This window comes from Mus caroli, chromosome 2, assembly GCF_900094665.2.
Source record: "Mus caroli chromosome 2, CAROLI_EIJ_v1.1, whole genome shotgun sequence".
Taxonomy (NCBI): Eukaryota; Metazoa; Chordata; class Mammalia; order Rodentia; family Muridae; genus Mus; species Mus caroli.
Genome location: NC_034571.1, coordinates 1,380,387 through 1,399,260, shown reverse-complemented (window position 1 = coordinate 1,399,260; position 18,874 = coordinate 1,380,387). Strand labels below are relative to the sequence as shown.

General features: G+C 46.1%; 1 protein-coding gene across 8 annotated transcripts in view; it reads right to left on the bottom strand.

Annotated features, from left to right (window-relative positions):
- The window catches only part of Frmd4a (FERM domain containing 4A), a 584,600-nt gene that overhangs the window by 49,025 nt on the left and 516,701 nt on the right, over positions 1 to 18,874 (bottom strand). For all 8 annotated transcript variants that reach the window (XM_021186444.1, XM_029471433.1, XM_029471435.1 and 5 more), the window contains one exon: positions 4,626 to 4,702. In XM_021186444.1, the coding sequence (XP_021042103.1) occupies positions 4,626 to 4,702 (77 nt within the window). The remainder of the gene's footprint in view (positions 1 to 4,625; positions 4,703 to 18,874) is intronic.

The following is an 18,874-nucleotide window of genomic DNA, read 5'->3' as shown; positions in this document are numbered from 1 at the left end:
GCCAGCCTGGTCTACAAAGCGAGTTCCAGGACAGCCAGAGCTACACAGAGAAACCCTGTCTCGAAAAACTAAAAAAAAAAAAAAAAAAAAAAAAAGAATCAGGAGAGGGAAGGCAGAGAAAGAGGAGCCAGCCACTCCCCTAAAATGTATACACTTATAATTCTAATTGGAATATATACGGAGTAGAGAGAGGCACGTGGAGTTAAAAAATAGAAACAGGATGCATCAGTCTCAAAACATGCATGGTATTTGATGGGGGATAAAAGGTTTCTAGGGCCACAGCCTAAGTGAAGTATACTCTTTTTATTGTTGTTATGTTTTCATTTTGTTCTTTTGAAATAGGGGTTCTCTGTGTATCTCTCCTTGGCTGTCCTGAAATTCACTCTGTAGACCAGCCTGCCTCTGCCTTGCAAGTGCCGGATTAAAGGTGTGTACCACCGTTGCCCAATACCTGTGAAATACATTCTATAGGGTGCACTGATCGAGTCTGACATACATTCTATAGGGTGCACTGATCGAGTCTAACATACATTCTATAGGATGCACTGATCGAGTCTGACAATTGGGTCAGAGAGATGACTTGCTGCCAAACCTGACAACCTGAGTTTGATCCTTCGGGATCACAGGCTATAAGGAGAGAAATGACTCCTGCAAGTTGTCTTCTGACTTCTGCTACATAGACATATATGCATATGAACACATGTACACACACACATGTGCATAGACCCATGCTGACAAAGGCAGTGCATATGCACATATACACAAATAAATGTAATTAGATATTTTTAAATATTTTAAAATCTTTGAACAAATTAAAGTGTTTGAGGTGGGGGGAGGGAGGAGAGAAAGAGGAGAGAGAAGAGAGAGAAAGAGAGAGAGAGAGAGAGAGAGAGAGAGAGAGAGAGAGAGAGAGAGAGAGAAGTGAGGCTGAGAAGATTTCTCAGTGCACAAAGCACTTAACCTACAAAGTATGTGGACTTGAACTTGGCTCTCCAGAGAACCCATTAAGTTGGACTCTGTGTACATCTGTGATCCCAGTGTGCTTATGATGAGACAGGAAGCAGGGACCGGACAGTAATCCCTGAAAGCTCCTGTGCCACCTAGCCTGGTCTGTGTGAATAGCAAAAAACACAAGACCCTGTCTCACACAAGGTGGAAGATGAGGACCTCTGACCCCGCCCCCATGTGTGCTGTGGCCCCCACTCACAAACCATCGTGGATACCAAAAACCAAAAAAACAAAAACAACAACAACAAAAAACGGGAAGAGCTGGCTGGTTGGGGTGTAAGTGGGGCTCTTGATCCATGTGTCAGAAGAAATATCAATGGTTTTGAGATGAAAATATCTAATTTGGAAGAACTGTAGACTCATTGGGACTTATGAATAACAGCATTTTCTCCACCCCTCAATTTCCTTTGAAATTTCATGCTGGTTTTACTGTACTATTCTATAAGCTAGAGATTAAACAGTGGGGCTTCTTCATACCCACATTTAAGGGGAAATTCAAATCTGGTGATTAGAAACCGGATACTAGGCAGGTTGGGTCACACTCCAAGTCTGGTTAAAACAAAGTTAAGGGGGAAAATACCAATGAGTAAAACAGCTCTGTGGGGAGAAACTGAAAAGGGGGGAAGAGAAAGAGAGGGGGGCTGGAGAGGGAGAGAGGGAGGGGGAGTGCTTCTCCCATAGATCTTTGGGGAGTCAAGTAGCTGCCATCTAAACTCAGTATGGCTGGGAGTAAATGACCCCCCACCGCCCACCCCGAGGAGAGCTCAAGTAAGTAGAAAAAGTAACTTGAAATGTACTTGAGCTGTAAAATCCCGGTGCTACAACAGAGTAAGGAAGGCTTACGTGGTTCACGGGGTCTGGGAAGTCAGTTTCACGGGGACATCTACATCAGATACTCAGCTTTTCACCTGCTCCATTAGGAGCTTATCTCCTCTGCTCATCTCTCCTGTCAGCCCTTCCCACCTCAATGTCTGCTTTACCTAAACCTCAGCAATGGATCCGTGTTTGCTGAACCCAGAGGATGACAGAGACAAAGGTAGTTGAGAACTGAGACAATGGGGAGGGGCTAAAGTCCACCACAGAACCTGTGTTCTATTGGGCTGGCACAACAGGGAGAGGTGCTGATTAGATCTGCCCCATTCCACTCAGAAAGTTAATTTGGCCCCAGGTGATGTCCCTGTCATGGTGGATTCAGGGCTGCCTTCCCTCAAGGTAGATGGTCATACTCTGAGCTCAGGCTGCCATCCTTGGGCTTTTCTGTCCACATAAAATACTCATTTCTTCAGTTGTCCATATCGCCTGAGGGCCTACCCCCCACCCCGGCTTTGATCCTAGTAACCCCATGGGTTCCAGCTCAGATCTCTCCTCCTCAGGAAGGCCACATGACCAGGGAGGCCTTTGGTGCCCACATGATTCAGCACTTTGGTCTGTATCACTTGACACTCAGTACACTGTTCATGAGCTCTGGCCTCAGACTTCTAGGGTTCAAATCTAGCCTGTACCGTATACTAGCTACCCACAATTCATTTCTGTGCCTTGATTTATTTCCTGGGTCATAGTAAGGAACTACCTGGGGAGCACATATGTGCAAGTTTCAAACCAGTCCCTACACTTGGCAAACTCCATCAATGATTTATTTCGCTGGTGTCCCCAACTCTGCTAACAGTTCCTGATGGAAGAGGACACTGATTCAGCCTTCCATATCTACCATAGAAGAAAATGCAAATTCTCCAAACATGTATGAGATAGATCCCTTTGGCTAAATAAGCCAAAAGCCCACTCTATGGTAAGGTATGATGTTAGGTGTCTTTCCTATATTCCTAGACCTTGGCAAAGGGAAAAGAATTTAGTAATTATATCACTGATGAGATCATAGACACAGAAGGAACACATGTGTGTATATAGCATAGACACAGACACACAGACACACACTACACACACACACACACACTACACACACATACAGACACACACTACACACATACCACACATACTACACACATACCACACACACACACACACACACACACACACACACACACACACACACTGGGGTAAATTCTTTCCCTCTGTCTATTCCCTGCACTCAGGCCTTTTTCTTCTTTTTTTAACGTTTGCTCTGCCAGGCATCCCCTTTTCTGTATATGATCATGGTGTAAAATTTGATTTACCCTTCTTACACTTGGACTTCTTTCCCTGTCATCTGACCATGAATGTCCATGTTAGTCTGACATAAGTTCACCTGGAAAAATAGCAGCGAGTTTCTCCTCAGCTGGATTATTATTTTTGGCATCCACTTGCCCCTCCGTGGCCTGTGCATACAGATTTTGTTCTGTGGAGGAGGTCTTTAGACCATGAAATGCATCCCATGGTCCTGAGAACCACTGAATAAGCTATCCTTCTGCTTAACATTATCCTCTGCACCTGACTGCAGAGGCTTGGATTCTAGAACGTTCTGTTCTCTAGTTGCTAGTCTCATGGTAACTGTGGGGCAGGGATAAACTCTCGCCTACAGTAGGAGGCTGTTCTGTGTAGATTACAAGGAGGTACACAACCCAGCTGGGTTATCAGCAGCAGCAGGCATGAGGGCTTCTGCACAAACCTCAGCCCTCTCCTTGTAGGCAATGTCTCATCCCAAGTCCCCAGCTCCCTGGAGGGCACAGCTGCTTGTCTGTATGTTCAGAAGCAAGGTAGGGTTGCTGCCAGCACTTGCTCCTAAGCTCAGTGCTGGGTGTCACCAGGACCTGAACCCATTCTGGCTTCTCAAGTGCACATAATCTATTTAGTATCGTCTGGGGCCTACTTTCTTGTCAGTCTGCATCTGGACCTGCACACAGCAATTTATTCTTAGGGAACCCTGTTGCTGGCAGTGGGCTGCCTTCAACTATAGAATTGCCAGCACACAAAGAGGAAAAGCCGTGCCCAGACTCCTTCCCTGCAGGGCTCTCTGCAGTCCAACCTAGAACCCTATTTATTGTTCAGCATCCAACTTGGAACAGGTTTTTACGTTTTTAAGACTGGTGTTCTTTAGTCCAATGGCTGGTGCAATATAGGAAGAAGGAAAAAGAACTGCATTTATTTCATATCTACCCATAAAACTAACATTAAAAAAGAAAATCATAAGCTCCCAGAACCAGAATAAATGAGCCTAACCACTTTGGTTGACAGATGCCTTTCAGTCTCTACCGTCCTGCCTGAAGTAGGCTTAGCAGCTCCGGCAAGGGAGCCTTTGGTCTCCTGTCTGTTAAGAGGGAATGTCCCCATGTGACTCAAATGTGGCTCCAAAGTGCCACAATTCTTCCTCCAGCATATCACACACACACACACACACACACACATACACACACACACACACACACACATGAGGAAGAGAGAGACAGAGACAGAGAGAGAGACAGAGACAGGTGAGAATTGCTAAACACACACACACACACACACACACACACACACACTTTGCATTTATCACCACAAAGTTTTACAGTCTGATGTGAACTCTGTCCTGCGTGATCCTCTCCCCTCACCCCAAACTGGTCATGGACATAAACCACCACAACACAAAATCAATGTACAAATGGTATGCCATACATTCTCCAAAGAAAAGGGCTCCTTATGCTTACCTGCGAGGGTCATGAACTTCCACGGAAAACTTCTTTTCCCTGAAATACAGATTCTCCAACTGTCTCCATTGAAATATCTGGATGGAAAACAACGTAGTTTAAATTCAGGAGTAGTAGGTTCCCTGGTCACGCTGTCCCTTCTTCTCTGATTAACCTTTCAACAGCTGAGAGTTTCCTTATCAAGGCAGAGACCCTACAGTTGTCCGTGCTTCCTCCGGGTAGCCCGCCTACTACTAGTGCTTGAAACACACACACCAATAGGTGTGGATTTTTTTCAGCAGGTTCCTTAACAGACACAAAACAAGTTCTCTTTAAAGTTTGTTCCCCTTTGGCTCGAGCCTTTGTTGAATTCTCCAAGACAGTTCTCAGCTCTGCAGACTTTTCCCTCCAAGGAGAGGAAGAGAGGTGGGGGCGGGGAGCTGAGAGGAGGGAGAGGAGGGAGAGGAGGAGGATCGCAGCCGGGAACACAGTGCTCAGGAGGGAGCGGTAGCCATCTGTGCACGCGGAGGGCTGAGCAGTGCTTCCTCCCCTCGAGTGCTGAAATGGGAAGGCGTTCAAATTCCCAGCCTCCCTTCGGGACTCCACTTCCTGCCGTTAATGTGTAAGAGCCTCAGACATCCTCACTCGCTGGAGGGCGGAGGCTGTGCGACCATAGTTGGGGGTAGGCGAGTCATGATCACAGTGCGTGTTTGTAATTCTTTTTTTTTTTTTTCTCAGCACAAAGGCGTGGTGGGCGGAGCGGAGTGGGTGGGGGCAAGAGTTCTGTCCTGTGGGGGCACAGAGTCAGGACAAGGGAACCCCAGGAGTCAAAGAAGCTGATCTTGAGGAGTTGGGAGGCAATTAGAGCCGCTTCCTAGGAGCCGGTGGCTTTTTCTGGATGAAAGTGAAAGTTACTTAGAGGTCTGGGGAGCGTCACCAGGGGCTAAAGCTCTGTGTACACGAGTTTGCATTTATTTTATTCACGCGGCTTCCATTTCCTTTTATATGCTTAGCATGTGAGTTTGCTTTGCTCCAGAGTAAAGCAGGGTTCTTGTCTTTCCTGTGAGAATGGCTGATTTTCCTTGTAACCCCCTTTGTCTACCCTGTGTGGAGGCTTAGGCACAGCTTTTTAGGTTTTGCTCCAGACTGAGGTCCCAGCTCTATTCCAGCACCCACCTTTCACTCGCAAAGACCATTTCCCAGTATTCCGCAAAGACCTTTTCCCAGTATTCCGTGAGCCCCGTTTTCTCCAGGCCCAGGATGTTTACCACCCAAGTAAAACTGAGCAGCAACTAAAACTGGTTTCTAGAGAGGTTGCATTCTTTCACGTTCACACTCTCCCCTATGGAATTCTAAATGATCCCGTCTGCATGGGTAACGGGAAGGGCAAGGGGTGATGAGTGGCTCTGACTCAGGAGCTACCTCTTTATCCACACTGCCTTCTACTCTGAAGCCAGAGACTAGAGACTTTCCTGTCTCCCTGGAGATCAGTTGCAAATGGGTGGAGGGACATTGGAGAGAAAGCAAATGCTCTAAAGTGTTGCGCTGGCTCAGATGGCTTCTGGTCCATCCTGTCTGAGTAGAATTTTTTGGTCACTTAAACACACAGAACTATGTCTCAGCCAGTGGGTGCTCTGCCACCATGAATCCCTGAGTGTAGATATTTTGAGTCTGATACCTACGTCTTGGGTATAGATACCGCCACTAGGCCTCACCACAGCCATATAGGCAGTAGAACTACTGGACTGTGACCTTGGCTTTATGCATAACTTGCCGTACCGTAGCATGCTATATGGCAAGGCACAGAGGCTTTAGAGTCAGCTTCTGTTTAAATCCAGGCTCCCTTCCTTCCATGTCGCTAGCTAAGTAAGTTGTAGTAATTCAGCTCTAGATGGATCTTAACCACAGCAGGTCCTGGGCTCAGGCTGGGCAAGGGAATAGAAATAAGTAATCAACAGACATGGATCTCACTGTCATGGATCTCTTAGAGCTTCCAGATCCTGGCAAAAGAGAGAGGGTGACTGCACAACCACCAGAGTTCTTCTCTTAAAGCTCCCATGTCTTAAGTTGGAGCTTAAATAATTAAATTAGATTATGTGTGTGCTAGAAATCTTATAGCAAGTATAAAGGATTATTTACCACTTCTCCCAAAGAAAGATATGTCCTTCTTAGACCCTACCCTGTGCCAACCCTAACAAAGCAACGTGGACCCTGGACAGGTCTGGCCTTTTGGATGTGTGACTCAAGTGTCCCTTGCTCAAGAGGGTCATTCGCTTGCTGCTGCCATCTTGAAATTTCCAATGTGTTTTTATCTATTTGGCATGGGCCCTACAAGTGATATAGCCGGTCCTGGTCTTGGTAGCATGGAGTAGGGGTTGGGAGTTAAGGACCCCATCTGTATCTGATGTACAGACCAGAGAAAGTAGACCCCCCCTCCCTGGGAGGCAAGGAAGTTACACCTGACATGAACACTCAGGAGAAAGCCCCACTTGTCTATTTTTTTCAGGAGTGCCTCCAGTCCCGATAAAGAGCCCTGGAGCATAACCCTCTGAGGGTCGGTTTCCTGGCAACTCCTCCTTCCCCAGCTCCTTGCAAAAATCCAAACCACAAACCATGGCTTTCCTCTAAGTGGTCCCTGATGCTGTGTAGTGTGGAGATCTGTGTGTCTGCCAAAGACCCAACTAGAACCATCTGGGCTTGCTGCAGCCCCTCATCTTTAGCCAGAGTGGCTGTCCAGGGAAAGGGGTGGGGCTTCCACTTCAGTGCTGCTCTGAAGGGTGAACACTGGAGTCCTAGCTCTCAGGATGTGTCCACGGGGTAATGTATTTTCTGTAGAAAATTTCGTTGCTGGGATAAAGCAATAGAGTCCCTGATAGCTGTTTTAGCACAACTTTATTTTGGTTTTTATTTTGCAAACTAAATACTGAGAAGGAAAACTGGGAGTAGACAGTTTTTCTAGATTAGAAAACCTTTAAATCTTCTTGGGGACATAGGCAGTGTCCTGCCGAACTGGATGAGGATAGGCACACAGGCAACAACACTGGCTACTGATTTTTTTTTTTCTCAGTTAGGAGAGGGGTGGAGCTAGGGACCCAGCCAGCTGCTGGAGGTTGGGGGAAGCAGGAACTAGAAGGCTGAAGGGGTGGAGAGGGCAGAGACAGCTGCTGCTGGCAGGAAAGGCTGGATGTCATTTAAGCTAAAGGGACTCTGCTCTTCATGGGGGTCTGGGGCATTTTTGTTCATATGACATTAAAGCCCCTGGCTGCTGGACACTCAGTTTTCAGGCTGGCATTGCAAAACCAACCAACCAACCAAAACCAAAAACCCAAAACAAAACAAAACAAAAGCAACCAAACAGACAAATAAAAACACACAATATGGAGAAAGGCAAAGGGGAGATGTCCAGTTTCCTGTTTTCCTGTAAATAGGGAGGGATGAGCCCTCACTCTGCTGGTACTGCACCATCCCTGGGGGCTACTCAGGAAGAGCCCCCATGCCCTGGTTTGCAGAGAAGACGACCTATCCCTGGCACTATGTAAAGTCACCACTGTGATTTGGGATGCCGCATAAAGACACAGCAGACAGTCATGACAATGACTGGGCTAGCTCCCTAAAGACTTCAGCTACTTCTATGCCCAACAATCTAATTATAAGCTCAACTATGTAGTCCTATCAGTAATCAGAGTGTCTACTGATCAATACCTGTTAAATCAGGGCATTTTGGCTAGGCATCTCCACAAATCCCCACAGACACGTTTGTTTCCTTGCTCACTGAGCAGCCCCCTCACTGCCCATTGTGAAGAAAAACTGCAAATTTTCTTAAGGGTGAAGGAAAAGAAACAAGGCACACAGAAGTGAGGGGAAATTGCCTCGGGCTACACAACTGGTTTCCGAAGGAACCAGAAATAGAAGTCCAAGGCACCTGGTCCATTACTCCAGCTGCTAACCATGCTGCATTCCCCGGGACCCCACCAATTAGTGAGAACAGCTTCCACTCACTGATGGGTGGTTAACTTTACAAGTGGAGTGCTTTCTCACAAAGGAGCACAATGCAGCGGCTGTGAGAAAGGGGCTTCCAGCCAGGCTTGTTCTCTCAGACATGATCACTCTGCTTTGCTTTCACACTGTAAATATAATAATAATACGAATAATACATGTTTCCTCTTTTCTTGTAGATCTACCTTCATCCAGGCTCTACAGAGCACCTGCCTCAACACTCAGCCTCAGTCAGAGACTAAGAGACGGCAATAGCCTTGGTTATGAATGGACCTGGGGATGGTGACTGGAGCTTGCATGGGAAATAAAAGCGTTAACCTAGCATGGTGGCTCTTGCTTGTGAGCCCATCACTCTGAAGGGTGAGGCAAGAGGATCAGCCTCAGATACATATCAAGACCCTGTCTCTAATAATAAGGATTGTGGTAATTGTACGAGTTAAGAGGTTTCCAAAGATGGTTTAGAGAAACCATCGGGAAGGGCTTTTACTAAAACGGTGTTTGCTACCATCATTGGAACCCCAATGGTCCCAGATAAGGGCTCTCAGCCTTTGACCTAGGCTTCCTAGGGTCACAGGTCCTCTACTGTCTCATTCTGGTCCCAAGTGTCCTCATGTATAAAACCAAGAAGGGAAATATTTATCCATGGAGAGCAAGCAAAAGTGGCTAATAACTATTGTCTTTGAGCCCTGAATATGACAAGGTGCTCTGTAAATCCTTAATGAGCAGGGGCCTCCCAAACCCTGGCTCCAATTAGTCCACTAGATTCACACATCCTGTGCATGGCTGAGGAAGAGGCCTCGGCTCCACTGGACTTCCTCTCCAGCCAGCACTTGTGAAGCACTGTGGGCTGGCATGTGGAGTAGGCAGCAGGCTGTCAGGATGGTGTAGAAAAACGACTTGAGAGGAAGCTCGGCCTAATGGCTCTGATTCTCCAGCAGGACTTTAGGGAGCCTTGTCTTCCTCCTGTCCCTGAGGCTGAGTCATAGAGCCCCTAAATGACCTCCCTGTGAGTAACTTCCTGCTCCATCCAGAGGGACCATTATACAGAATCCAATCAGCCATCTGGATCGCTTCCTCCTTTCCCAGATGAAGTTGCTCTGGTGGGCAGAGACTCAGAGCTGCCAGAGGTTAAGTATGTGATTGATGCTGGGACCTGGCTTGTGACTTCTTGTCCTGGTCTTTTTCTATTGTGCCACAAAGCCCCAGTGAAGAGCAAGAACAATGATGCTTCAGATCCTCCAAGAGACTAGCTTTGGCCATCTGATGGCACACACTCAAGTTCTCAAAGAGGAGGACACAGATAGTAATAGTCCCCAAGCACAGAACAAAACAGACAGACAAAAACAAAACAACAAAACAAAAAACAAAAACAAACCCCACTTCCTAATTTCACTTCTGCTCTTTCCTGAGACACCATCACACATGACTCCCTGCGTTTATCTTTATATCAGGACATAAAAAAATGAGGCGTCAAATAGAGGTGCCACAGAAAACTCCCAATGTCGTGCATGCAGGGGACTTGGTCCTGTGCATCCCGGCAATGTATGGGAGAAGACAGAAGCAGGCATAGGAATGAGGAAGAAGAGTTGGGACCTTGTGTCCATTTTAAGTATGGACACAAATACTTTTGTAGGCGTCCAATATGTTTTACTCTATTTATAAAGAAAAGAAAAGCAGAGGTATTGTGGTTTAGGTCGACCACAGATCTCCATCTAATCTAAGCTCTTTTATCCATTGGCATTTGTGGATGTCTGCTTGGTACTGGCTATGCTACTGGGCAAGAGGAAGAACACGACACCCAGCGTGTATTTTTTTTAAAGATTTATTTATTTATTTATTTATTTATTTATTTATTTATTATATGGGTGTACACTGTAGCTGTCTTCAGACACTCCAGAAGAGGGCATCAGATTTTTGTTACAGATGGTTGTGAGCCACTATGTGGTTTCTGGGATCTGAACTCGGGACCTTTGGAAGAGCAGTTGGTGCACTTAACTGCTGAGCCATCTCACCAGCCCCCAGCGTGTCTTTCTACAGCTATCCCTTCACCCCACGGTGTGTGTGTCTGCTTGTCCTTCCACCCAGGGGTTGAAAATATTTGAAAAAAATTATATGGACTGAACACTGTTTTTTTGTTTTTTTTAAATCTTGTCACTATTCCCAAATGGCTATCACACCATAACTACTTTCATAGCATTTCTACTGAATTCAGCACTACAAACCTGATAGACATGAGTTAAAGTATTTGGGAACCTGACCATGTTGGCTTCCATCAAAGGGCTGAGGCAGGAGGATTGTTGGCAGTTTGAATCCAGATTAGGATGCACAGTGTAATGAGTCCCAGGCCAGACTCAGTTAAACAGTGAAACCCTGCTTCTAGAACTGAAGGAAATGAAAGGATAGAGACAGTCATACTGGGTCATAGGCAAATACTGCATCATTTTATGTAAGGGGTTTACCATCCCAAGGCTCTGGAACTAACTAATCGCCATGGACAATGAAGGCCAGCTTCCATTGCCAACGCTCAGGTCACTCCATCATCAAAGGAATTCAGGGTAGGAACTCAAAGCAGGAATCTTGCAGCAGGGACTGAAGTAGGAGCCATGGAAGATTGCTGCCTACTAGTTCCCCACTGCCTTTCCCCACAAACAGGATCACTTTCCCAGGGATAGCACTGCCCATAATGTGCCAGGCTCTTCACCATCCATCACTGATCAAGAAAATGCCTCACAGGCTACCTTGCAGGCTCGTCTTACAGAGGCATTTGCTTTGCTGAACTCCCCTATTTACAGATGATTCTAGCTTATGTCCATGTTGCCAAAAAACTAGCCAACACAAAGACAACAACAAGATAACCTTGGGCCTGCCAGTCAAAGGTTCTCCCTTCTGGGCCTGAACGTGCAAAGCCTTTTAAATTCGAATCTCTAAAATGAGATATTCATATATTCTGTGCATATATAGGCCAGAGCTGGCATTGCAAATTCAAAACAACTCAATGCCATTCTCTTGGATTCATTACAACAACAACAACAAGCAAACAACAACAACAACAACAAAAAACAAAAACAAAATAATAGACATTAAAAGCACAGGATTCAAAGTCATAGTATCTATCAAGTATTTGATGGCTATGTATCTTTAGAAACTTTGTGTCTTTATTCGTTTTAGAACTAATACGATGAAGAACAATACTTTCCTATAATGCTGCTGAACTAATGCATCAGTGCATACAGAGTGTCGAGTCAGCATTCAGCCACTGCTCATTATTCTGATGGCTGTTTCTTGTCACTCAGAACACACTACTCTTCTTCCTAATGTAAAACATGAGAGTGCTGCTTCTAGTTTTCTCATGTACCAGCCTAAAGTTCAAGTTTGCACAATTTTTTTTGAAAGATGATGAATATGTTACCAAGGGTATTAAAAATATTTTCCTTACATGTTTTACATTTATTTATTTATTTATTTTTGTGTGTGAGAGAGACAGAGACAGAGAGGCTGTCGGGGGGTGGGGGAGTGTTCAGAGGACAAAGTGTTGGTGTTGTTTCTCTTTTTCTACTCTGTGGGTTCCAGAGATAGAACTCAGGCTATCAGACTGGATGACAAGTGCCTTTACCATCCCCCAAATCTTTTCTTTTCAACTGAAATTTTCACATAGTGAGAGCCTAGCCCAAGGCTCTTCATTCTATTTGGGCAGAGTTCAAGATATTCTCTTTGAGTTGTTTGTCCCAGTCATTTCTAGCCGATTCTGTCACCTGCTGATGTACATATAACTATCTTTATATCATCTCCATCACATGAATCACCCACAAATTGCATCTATTTGTGATGTTAGGGGTACAATGCATACTAGGCAAGCACTCTACCAAGCTACAACCCCAATCCCATTGCAATCTGACCAGGGATCATCTTGACCATTTTCCTGCTATGACATTTAATCTCAGAATATTGATCTGAAAAATAAAATGTTCTCCTATAATAGAACTTAGCATTAATCAGTGAGGTTAGACACCATGGGGACCAAATTGGGCCCTTCCAAGTTGACAAACTATGACCACAGGCGGTGAATGGAGGCACATGTCCTCCATACTTTATTCAGCATTCACAAGCATCTATTTCCTCTTGGAGATGCTTGCACACCCAGCAACTAGAACAATGGCTAATTTTTCTCCATAGCCAGATCTAATGGACTCAATGTGTTTACTCAGCCAGGTCTCCCCTCCCCCTTCACTGTCAGACACCAGGGACTCCAAACTAACATGGTTAACCCAGTGACAGATGCCCAGAGCGCAGAACATATACCTTTTAATGGATGGCCTCTCTTTAACCCATCAAAAACCTTTTAGTTTCATTTGGCTTAAGAATCATTAGGAAGGGGGAGAAAGAGGCCAGCCAATCCTTAACAGAGCCTGGAGAGAAACAGACCATTTGATCCCCTCCTCCCACTAGATTTGATTTCTTCTTGTCTTCTTCCCCTGAGGAGCTGTCTAGATGACTTTCTCCTCTCCTCGTCTGCTTTTTCTTACAGAAAGAGTTTAAAAGCTTCAGCAAGGATAAATACTTTCAGGAGGCACTGCGTTTGTGTTTTTCTTTCTCTTCCAGATATAATTACCATCCCCCACTCCCCCCTCTCCTGTCCCTGCTGAGCATGGCTCTAGGGGGATGGGGTCAGTGCCTGCATTGTGAAACATGCACTTTAACTAGACTTCCTCCGCGTGAGCACTATGCCCCAGTGCTATGTGGCACACCAGTTCCTCCCTTTAAAAGACTTTCCTCAGTAGGTAGAATCAGTCAGTACTGTGATTCTGGTTGGATTTAGAGTCACATAGGAGACATAGTTCTTGGCATGCCTGCTAGTTATTTCTAAGGGAGTTTAACCAAGTTAACCCACCCTGAACGTGGGCGCCACAATTCCTCGGACTGAAGTCCAGGATAATAAAATGGGAAAGAGAAGCCGAGCGAAGTACCAGTGTCGTCTCTTGGGTCTTAGACACAATGTAACCAGTTAAGGTCTGCTCCGGCTCCCAGGCGCCGGCTCTGAAGCCAAGTAAAGCCTTCCTTCTTCAAGCTGCCTTTGCAGCAATGGGAAGAGTAACTGATCCTTGGACGAGAAAAGATAGGGAATGACTAAATGTAAACCTCCGGACTTGGTCCATGTACTGAGAAAACCGTAAGGGGTTCTAAAGTGTTTATTTCTATGTAGTGTTTGAGTACTTTGGAGGACAGAGTTAGTTTGTGTGGAAAAAAGTTGTACTTTTCTATTTGTTTTCGAGGCAAACATGTCAGTACTCTGGTACCGAGATGCTTGGTCCAAGGACGAGGCATCATTTTAGCAACCTCATCCCCTTGGTGAAGGTCATCTGACCCTGGGGAAAGCTGAGATGGAAGGCAGAAGATGATGACAACAGTTACCAGTGAATAGCTGCTCACCTTAAAGGTGATCCACCCCATCACCCGTGTGGACTGAAAAGAAAGGCAGCAAGGGAACGAGGGCCCTTTAAGGACCATTATTTAACAGCATCTTGTTATTCACACCCCTGGTGCTTCAAGAACTGCCCTTCTTGATGACAAGGTCAGGTACTTCCTAAACCGGTTGAGCTGATTTTATTTACTTGTTTGTGTATTGGTTTGTCAAGACAGGATTTTTCTGTATAGCCCCATCTGCCCTGGAACTCACTCTATAGATCAGGCTGGCCTTGAACTCAGGGATCCACCTATCTGTCTCCCCAGCACTAGGGCTAAAGGTGTGTTCCACCACACAGAACATGATTTGATTTTATTGTCTTGAAACTTGTAGCCCAGGATGGGCTTGATTGCCGATCCTCTTACCTTTTCTTTTCAAGGGCTGGGGTTACACTGTGCACAGCTATGCAGTGCTAGTGAGTACTCTACCAACTGAGTTAATCCCTAGCTCCTCTAGACCTGGTTTATGTGGGAATTGGGGGAGGCTCCTTATATGCTGCTGAGAATTGAGGTGCAAGACCTCTCCACTTGGACGGGGATCTGGTTTGAGGCTGCTGCATTGGTGGCAGGAAGCAGATCTCTGGCTTGCTTCCTGGCCAGCTAAAGGATGAACCCTTTGTGTTTTGCAGGCTGCTCAGCAGCCGTGCCTGTCACTGGCAGGAAGTAGGCAGCTTGGTCTGAGGTTTTTGCTACAAGATCTGACCACCCAGCTTTTCTGAGGCATGCAATGGCCTGGGCAGAGTCTCCCTCTCTGTAGCTGAGGTCCTGGTTGCTATTCTTTTATGGATTTCCCTGCTGGAGCCATGCCTTCTCCAGAAAGAAGATGGTAAGTTCTAGGAGTGAAGACTTCAACTCCCATATTCCAGTCGTTCCAGAATGACTGGTCCTAGGGTTCAAGCTCTGGTATCCCACTCCCCCTCTCCTCCCCCAGGAGGAATTCTGAAGTGGTCAGGTCAGTTTGAAGATTTCCTGAACTTACAGGGGCTGGGGAGGGCAGAGGGAAACAACTGAGCATGCTCAGCAGCCTACCCTGAGCTATGTCCTCTCATCAGGGATATTCCTGTAATCACAGGCTTCCCAGCCCAGTCTGGGTAGTTCTCCCAGGTAGCTAGCTCTACCCAGACTTCTCCCTAAGTCATCAGCATCCATTGCTGCAGCTGACCTTTCACTCAGATGTCTCTGTCATGCTCAAGCCTAGGGAATGTACAGTGCTTGAGGCAAGTCAGTCACTCACCTGCTACCCAGTAACTGTAGGCTGAGTATGTGAGTAGAGAAAGAACTGGAGGAAAGGAGTCACGGCAAACCCAGTTCAGAGACTTGCAAGGTTGCAAGATGGCATGTGACCACCGCGTGCACTGGAGCTCCAGCTCAGGCTGCTTCCACAAAGTAGGGAACACGGATTAAGGTGGTTACTTCATTAAAGGTGCACCTCCAGGGTCAGGAAGGTAACTCAGCCAGGAAAGTGTTTGGTGTGGAAGGATGGAGACCTGAATTTGAGCCTCAGAACCTATGCATGTTGGCACGGAAGTACCAGCCTAGAGTCGGGAAGGCTCTGGGATGTGCTGGTCAGTCAGCCTAGCTGAACATGTGAGCCCCGGTCCAATTTTTCAAAAAAACAAGATGGAAGGCACCCGGGGAACAACATTCAATGTTGACTTCCACATGCATATGCACCATACGCACATATGTGTATACACAGGACCACCCTCCCTCAACTGCATATGGCTGTGTGGAAGGGGCAGTCACAGTCAGACCAAGAGGAAAGAGTGGTCAAGTACTCAGCTTCCTATTTTTACTCAGTGTGATCCTACAAAGAACTAGGGATGCCTATAACCCCAGAATCCTGGGATGCTCCTCCTGCTTGGACTGAACAGCTCATCGTGTGTAGAAATTGCCTGTCTGCTCAATACAATCTGGGCAGGGCAGATCCCAGCAGTAGATTCTTGGCTGATTAGCAGGATCTGTTGCTTAGACTCTGCCTAGTGAGGAAAACTGTATTTATTGAGTCCTGGCTGTGCTGGGGATGGGTGTTAAACAGGTTTAGCCGTTTTTAGGGAGAGCGGGGCACCCTGGCTTTCCCCAGTGAACCATGCTGATTAAGAAAAATCTTCCCAGCAATGCACAGCTCATCAGCAGTAAGCTGCTGCACTCTTCGATGATTGACACCAGGGTTTCCCAATCTAACACTTTCCGCTTCTATGAAAGAGAAAGTGTCTGGTGGCCTGAAGGATCCCAGGAGTGCAATCTTGATAGCCAACTGTCACTAGCTCTTGATTTCTTTTTGGTCCATTAGTCAGAAAACAAAGCCAAAGCTCAGTCGAAGTGGACGCCATTTTTAAATGCCCCCTCGCCTTTCTTCCCTCTTTCTTTTTACGTACAGAAATAAGTGGTAAAACGTTGTGGGCTCCCTTCCCCCCTCCCTTGCAAATGCCTCAGTGTTTCAGTGCTGTGAGTGCCTGAGACTCTTCCTTGAGAGTTATCCAATTTATACTTAAGTCCCTTAGGCTACTGAACACATATATGTTTGGATCTCTTTAAAATTGGCACTGGATTGCAACTATTAGATACTTTACTCCAATTGCATTTTATTTGTTTATTTGTTTGTTTGTTTGTTTTTGCCCAAATAGGATCTTGCCATGCAGCACTGGCTGGGCCAGTACTATGTAGTTCAATCTGGCTTTAAGCTCACAGCAATCCTCCTGCCCCAACCTCCTAAGTTCTGGTATTATAGATGTGTGCCATCAAGCATGGTGTTTAGTATCTTTCATATACCATATGAGGCAAGGATAGAAGCGGTCTGTGCATTTTCATTAGGCAAAAAGTAAACAAATAAGAAACTGACTCACGGCTCACAGAGCAGTCAATCCGAGGATAAGAGGCTCAAGGACAAATGTAAAACAAGCAGGCAGGGTTGGGGAAAGGTTGGCATTATTACAAAAGTGGTCAGTTGTGAGCTCTGTGAGGGACTGAGCAGATATTAACATCTGTATGTGTGTGTGCGTGTGTGTGTCTGTTGTATGCCAGTGCAGAAGGGGCTGAAGTAGCAGCCAAAGAATATCATTCTGCTATAAAAAGGGATAGATTACTGGTTTAGGGAGATGGTTCATTTGATATAATGAAGTGCTAGCTGAGAAAGCAAGAGGACCCAAGCTCATATCCCTAGCACCCATACCAAAATTAGGGAGGTGAAGGGAGGAGAAAGAATGAATGAATGTACACTGCAAATGTAGCTCAGAGGCTCATGCTAGCATATGTTCCTAGCACAGAGAAAGCCCTAGGTCTAATGCACTGTACTGGAACAAACACACCTCAGTAAGATTAACTGCATAAATGGAGCTGGCAGCTCAGGTATAAGAGAAGCTCCTTTATTCTCAGCAGCACCTGTTTCCCATAGGAGTCTTCCCTTGTTGCTGTGGGAACCCCTTCTCTCATTTCTAGATGACAACTTACTGTCCCCATTCCTTGAGCACATGAGCAACCAGGGCAATCACACCTCTGGGTGCTCACTGCTCTCAGCAGCTTAAGCCTCTCACTCTGCTGGTGAGAAACCTGGCCAGTGACCAGCTTTCTTTTTTAATGAGTTTCCAAATGTCAACCATAAACTCAATTATGTGATTAGAAACACACAGGTGCACAGGAAACTCGCTCAGCTGTGACGCCTCTAAGGTAGGGTTGGTGTTTGGTTTCAATCCAAACTGAGGACCTATGGAGCCCGGAGTCCAAGGGCCTCCTGGTACTTTGCCCTCTCATTAAAAGGCTGGAACATAAAAATGCCATGGCAACCAAGCTGGGTGCACATGCCAGTGGGCATAGGGGCACATAGGCTAATAAAATGCCAGTATACACCCTTCAGATTGGGCAAAAGGTAGGTGGAGAACTTTAGGCAGCAGAAACACCTGTTGGATATGCTGGAGAAAATAATCAGGCTGTTAGGTAGTCTGTCTCACTTGTTGTAGATTTTACAGTCTGCAGTGACCCTGGCCACTGAACGTTAGATCCAAGGATAGGTAAAACAGAGGTCTTGAGTGACATCTCAAGATGAACATTCCTTGATGAGAGCCTTGGGATTTGACTACCAGGCAGGAAAGGCCACAAGCAGGGGCCAAGAACTGGGTAGAAAGGTCAAAAAGCAGGCTCAATGGGGTGACATGGACCCTGGTTCTGACCTGGCGATATAATTATTACCTATTCAGGAACCCTTCTCATTCTGAAATATTTCCTGGAATTGGATATGTTTACCCAAAGACAAACATAGGCAACCAACTAGTTGAGTCAAACTCACAGATACAAGAATCAGAAAGATGGCCACCAGAGGCTGGGGAGTATCTGGGGGGTGGGGGTGGGGGGAGACAGGGCACTGCAGTTAAAAGTTCCAGATCTGTATTATAGAAAGAGTTCTGAAGATGGGTGGTATCACACTGTCAACACACTCAACCCTGATGAGCTGTGCAACGAAAGCTGTAACAGACTCACTTGTGTCATATGAACTCTGTTAGAAGTTTGACAAACCTTACTGGCTAGAATGACGGTCCAGTCAATGCAGTGCTTGGCTTGAAAACACAAGGACCTGAGTTCAATTCCCAGCACCCACACAAAATACCAGGCGTGGTAGTGCACACTTGAAATTCTGGGTCTAGGGAGATGGAGGCAGGTTTGCTGGCTAGCCAGTCTTACCTAACTGGTGAGCTTCAGGCCAATAAGACACTCTATCTCAATAGGGGTGCCCGATGGTTTTCTCCAGCCTCCATAGCACAGCAGGCAGAATTCAGTAGACAGGGGAGAGACTGCACATTACGACTGAAGATGCTACTATA